Source organism: Lolium rigidum, chromosome 5 (genome assembly GCF_022539505.1).
Source record: "Lolium rigidum isolate FL_2022 chromosome 5, APGP_CSIRO_Lrig_0.1, whole genome shotgun sequence".
In the NCBI taxonomy this organism is placed as follows: domain Eukaryota; kingdom Viridiplantae; phylum Streptophyta; class Magnoliopsida; order Poales; family Poaceae; genus Lolium; species Lolium rigidum.
Genome location: NC_061512.1, coordinates 179853640 through 179859635, shown reverse-complemented (window position 1 = coordinate 179859635; position 5996 = coordinate 179853640). Strand labels below are relative to the sequence as shown.

Below are 5996 nucleotides of genomic sequence, written 5' to 3'. Positions count from 1 at the left end.
TGGCTGTCGAGCCCACGCCGGCGTGCCTCTTCCTCGAGTTCCTGTTGCGTGGCCGTGCTCTGCATGGTGACCAAGTTCCCTAACCGATGGTGCGTCTATGCTGATTTCTCACACCAAAAGGGAGGAAGAACCATTGGCCAACCGGCCGGTCCGCGGCGCCCGAGGAAAGAGCACGGGGTGCGCTCGAGGACACGCAAACGGCGCCGGACGGCGTGCTTGCCTGCCGCCCCCACGTCTCGCTCGCCTGCTGCGTGGTGGACTCCCTACCTCTCCCCAGGTTTCCTCCCCTATCCCTAACCCCCGATTTGAAATTTGATTTGGGGATTTCAGGCCTCTTAATTTGAGCTCCAAAACGTCACTTCTGCTCCGGTGCTCCTCCCCTGGAAAAAATATGGGCGCGTAAAATACAATAACGGTAGAGATCTTCCTATAGATGTTCGTAAGAGGGCTCACGATCGTAATTCTGAGTGTAGGTCCACCGTCCGTACAGCCATGTACAGGCCCGTATGGTCTGTGTTGTGTTGTTTCTCGTTTTATACGTATCGACGGTCATGTGCGTGTGCCCAAATAGAAAAATGCTATAAAGATCTTACTCATGTGACCTCTTCTTTTTCTTTGTGCGACGTATACATACTGTATCAATATAGATAGGTATACATGGGCTAGATATGAATTTCGGCGGATCCAATATAGAAAAAAATATCAACTATGATCCTTCAACTTAGTTTAGGGGGGAGCACCGGAGTAGCCCTCCCAAAACGTATCTACTTCAATGGCTTCCGTCGGTTCTCTGTTGTTGTGCATCCAGTATTTGAATCCTTCGGTTTCCTCTTCTCGAATAACCTGCTCGCCGCTTTTCCATCGCCGGGATGCCCAACAATGCCGTCCTTGCCTCCACCTGTGTCTCCACCTAAGGCCGCCGTCGTGTCCGCCCGTTCTTCAAACGGGCCTGCTGCCACATTCACGAGCCTGGTCTTCACTTCTCTGTTCCCGGTCGTATTCCCCATATATTCAATCTCTGGATTCCTAGGCCGAGATTGCAGCTGGTATACAACGGCAAGAGGACATATCCAGTGTCCTGACTCCAGAATCGTCATCGTATTCAACATTCTCCTGCAGGTCAGTTGTATTGAGGAAAAAGTACATTAATATTGTTTGATGTATGTTGCACATTAGCGCTTGGATTAAAGACCGCTCACACTTACAGCATTTTGTTTGCATATGGGGTTGGAGTTCACCTACCCGTTTCCAGTTTGCCGGCATTTGTGTGTCGCTCCGATGGCATGTCGTCTGTGTTGTAGTGGTGTACTAATGTGGTCGCTTCGTGATGATCTCACCAGCTACCGTCTATACCCGGGCTGTGACTGTCGATTCTCGAGTAGTTACGCCAGGTTGGCCACGATGAATACCGCCGACTCCCGCGCCGGCTGATGATGCGCTCAACGTGGTGTCACTCCAACCTTAGGGTATCGGGTGGCGGCAAGGAGCATGGGATTGACCACGAGCCGTGCAGACTAGGACAAGAGCGGTGGCATGCATACCATGGCCTTGATGATCTTGGCACCGTAGCTCTAGCTTGCTGCCTCAGGTACGACTCTCCGCCCTCCCCTCCCTCTCTTATTGCACAACTCGGACAGTCGTTTTATTGAATCAGTTGTTTTAGTATTGTAGAGAGAGTAAAGATGGCCGGGTGGTAGGCTGGCATGATGTTGATGTAGTAGATCGTCCTGCTCTTATTTGCATCATTAGGCCACCCAATGTTCGTACGAACTGAAGCTAAAACGATTCTTAGTGTTTCTCTCCTGTACACTCAGGACCCATAGAATAAAAAAATAAAGATCTTAGTTTTTTCAGTCCGCTCGAAATTTACCTGTCCAAAGAAGCTCCATATTCGTATCAAGAAGAATTAAAATGTTTTCGAAACCAGATGCAACCCTAAATTTGTACACTAACCATGGAGCTATCATCCAGTATTTAGCTAGGCACTAAATGGATAAGTGTTTTACCTAATAGTTTGTTGAATAGTACGTCTGGATGATGAGACAATTGTATAGATAAGATTGTTTTTCTCATATTTTATTCAATTTATATGCAACTGAAGTGTTTAAACTTCGAAAAGAAACTAAGATATTGCAGTATATAAGATAATTATGTTTCTGTTATGTCATTTTGAGATTTAGATCATAAGCGTGCATATTTTACCCATGTGTATTTCATAGTGTCACGAAGAACCTCTCATTGGGAACTGGCGTTGGTTTTATTGCTAGATATGACGCGAAGAAAATGGTAAGTATTTTGTATTCGTTATCTCATATAAAATAGTTAGGCATTTGGAATGTATTACTCAACATTGGCAATCCAGATGTATTGATATACAATGCCATTCATGGAGTAGGCATTGCATATACTTGCTTGTCTTAACTAATTGAAACTTCCTCTGTTTGCCTACAATGCATGTACTTTGTTAGTGCTACAAAAATGCATCAACCCGAACGGGAGATTTCCTACATGCCACTATAAATAGGTTACGAACTGAATTTTTTTGTTTAACATTCCAGCATAATCTTGGTCAGCTGTGATTATGAAAGTTTCTGCCCTTTATGGTACTTCTCTCTATGCAGCTGCACTACACATGAATTGAGAAGTATACATTGATTCTTTCCTGCAGTTAAGTTTTTATTTATTCAAGCAAGGAAACAATTAATCATATGTCCAAATGTTCTTTCCTGAACTGAACTATTTAGTAACTTTAGTTCAGTTATGATTTGCGCCTACATGTGTACATTCATGTTTCACACAACAGCTGTCTTTTTCTATGAATCGGGCTTTTTGTGTCAAAATCTCAAGAAAGAACCAGTAATAAAAGTTATATCAAACTGGCAAAGCATGTGCGTATGTTTTTCTTTGCCTCTATAGCAAACCTCTTCTAGCACAGGTCATAGCTGTTGACATAAATTTGCCTTGCTCTAGAAAATGTATTTTCGTGTGAGGAGATGCCATGCCTGTAGGTCGAACTGTCCAAGCACCAACGCTAGAACTACTAATGAATTGTTCCTGTGGCAAGACCATATTCTTATTCTTATATCTGTCACTAGAATTGCTAATTAGCATATATTTTAGTTACATTACAAATGATTGCAACGGAGTGAATTAATCATCTCTATAGAGGACCTTTCAATTAAGAGATGGGATCACCAAAAGTCATAGCAGTACATATCGCTGCAAAAAAGGCATTAATCATCCCCATTAAGAGATGAAATCACCAAAATTTCTATGCAATATCTTCTTTTACCTCTGAATTCGCAGCAAGAGATTATTCCAGAGGAAAATATTTGAATTTTTTTATCTTATTCCTTTTCAAAGAGCTGGCAATAATCATCCCTATGCGAAGTCATTATGGAAGATGAGAGATCAGGGAAATCATTCGAGCTAACAAACCTCTGGATCATCTCAATAATTTTTCTGGGTATATAGTTCAGTTCCATGTAAGTATTAACCTCAATATTTTCCAATGTAGATATTGCTTATACATGTACATGTGCCTGAGGATTTGAGACCCCAACAGAAGATTGCCAATATCTACTTCAATGCTGGTATGCAACATGATCTGTGAGTAGAGCTTAGTAGGCAGCCTTTTAATATATGTGATAGCATAGCCTTTGTAGAAGGATAGAACTTAAATCAGCCCAAGGTAGGGATGAGTAAGTACTGGTACTATTGTGTTGTTCTCTCCATTTATTAAGACATGATTAGTTTTCATTCGTTATAGGAAGAGCATGTTACAACAACTTAATTGCTTGGTATATTTCTCAGTTCCTAACTTGCTCTTACTCTGATTTTAAAGTATGCCCATGCATTTCTACGTGATGAACGCACCAAACCCATTCTTGATTTGATTCGAGACACTCATAGCATGAAAGACACATTGATAGCTGCTACTGGTGTAGTACCATTTCACCACTCATTAGATAAAGGTGGGATCAGGGAGTAAGTATTAGGAAAGTTCAGCTCCGAGAAGTTCCGTTTCTGGTAGCTTAACAGAGTACATGCTCCTCAATTATGTCTCTAATTTATTGTGTTATTTCCCGTTTGAAAGAAATCTGGATGAAAAAAGAAGCATATATAACAAGCCTACAATGTGTGTGTCATGTTGTAGGCCAGATTAGTTAACTAATATGTCGTCCAAAGGATGAGCGTATTTTTGCTGAATAAGTTCAGGTAGTTCAAAATTATTAGATTTAATCTTTTCTATTATTTTTTGTATCTTTCTGATTGGTGCTCTATATTTTTCTCTCCCAATATCTGAAGGCAGGGAAGGCCAAATGTTCCCAAGGAGGTGATGCAGTAATGCTCTCTGTGCTGTCCAGAAAGTAACACCAGTTGGAAATTATGCATGTTGATGCTGCATGTTGTATCAATTTTATCTGTGTGTGGGCAATTCTTTGTCAATGATATGTACACGTTTTTCTATTCTTAGGGTTTGGGTAGCAGAGATTATGGTGAAAAAGTAACATCAGATAGTTGATTTAAGTACTTTGTATATCAATGTATGTACAACATATATCTTCCATGTATCGCCTTATAGTGCACCCTTGGGTGAAGATATAGTTATGGTCTCCTTACTTTTGATAGTAGTAATAGTAAAGAATTATGCAGGACAAATTTTAAATATCCATCTCTTGTTGTCACTACCAAATAAATTGTCTCCTTTGTCCAGAAGATAGTCAGCCGATGAGCATGCCATTGCAATGTTTGTGGTTGTTGGCGTTATCGTTTATTATCATTCTGGGCTAAACCAAATGGATATGTCATATTGCAAGCCTTTTGTATGCCTTCCATGTCTGTACGAAGTACTTGAAAAAACTTTGTTAGATCTTGATGTAAGACATAACTAACTGCTGTAAAAATTTGCAAAGATCGTAAAAATTAGTCTCATACCTCACATCTCACCAATCTATATATAATAATCCCAGATATTAAAGTTTTCACTACGAAATGACAAGATTGGTGCGGTGGCAAGTCACATAAATTGCACAACGCAGTCCAGAAAAAATCAAGTTCACTCTCTGAATTTTGCATTGCACAATTCTTATAAATAACAAAACAAAGCCATCACCACCACCGCCTACGGCCCAAAAATAAAAACACCAACTCTACTACAACCTCCAAAACACAAAACAAACCCGATTCTTATTCTTCAAAATTCAGAAACAACAATTTAAAGTTTCAAAAAAATCTGGAGAAAATTTATTGATATCGGCAATGATGTATTCTAAAAATTTGGAAAATATCAAAGCAAAATACTTAGTATTCTAAGCTACACGAAAATGACAAAATCTAACCATCTTGAGAGATTTGAAAAGTTGCTATTTATGATCTACAATTCTGTTAATTTTGCACTGTCTAGAATATAGATTATCTCACACTGATTTTTAGCAGACTGATAGAATGAACAATTATCTACATCTAGAATTTTTGTTCATATTTTTGAAGTTTAAATTGTTGATTTCAAATTTTAAAAAAAAACAAGCTACATGTAGACCATCCTACATTTTGCCACTCTCATTCTAATTAAGCAACAAAATAAATAAGACAATTCTCATGATCCAGCGCGGCGTGCCGCCGCGCCTTTCTTTGCTAGTGTATCATAAAACAAAAAGTAATTCGTCTTTTGATGGTAAAATATTGGATCTTCACTTATCTTTTGACGGTAAAATGTTGGACGTTTCACTATGCAAAACAGATATAGTACGTACGAGAAGAAGAGATAGCTAGCACCTGTCCGCTATGTACTGGAGGAGCTCATCGGTAACAAACCCATCCCCGACGAACACCTCCAGCTGCCCATCGGAGCGGTCGACGGCCACCTTCGCCATCGCGCGCATGAATCCCGTGTTCTTTTTCAGCACCACCTTGTCAAGCGGCTTGCGCCCCATGTCCAGGTTACGCCACAGCTCAGGCAGCTTCGCCGCATCGACCCATGAGTGGCACACGAG

The 5996-nt window shown here is 40.5% G+C and overlaps 1 protein-coding gene across 1 annotated transcript; it reads left to right on the top strand.

The window, feature by feature from the left end:
• The first annotated feature begins 215 nt into the window (after positions 1 to 215).
• Positions 216 to 4603, top strand: LOC124658290. The gene is made up of 4 exons (XM_047196660.1): positions 216 to 277; positions 809 to 1119; positions 3518 to 3593; positions 4309 to 4603. Exons 2-4 carry the CDS (start codon positions 880 to 882, stop codon positions 4338 to 4340), a joined length of 348 nt encoding a protein of 115 aa, XP_047052616.1. The 5' UTR covers positions 216 to 277; positions 809 to 879; the 3' UTR covers positions 4341 to 4603.
• Positions 4604 to 5996: the final 1393 nt, after the last annotated feature.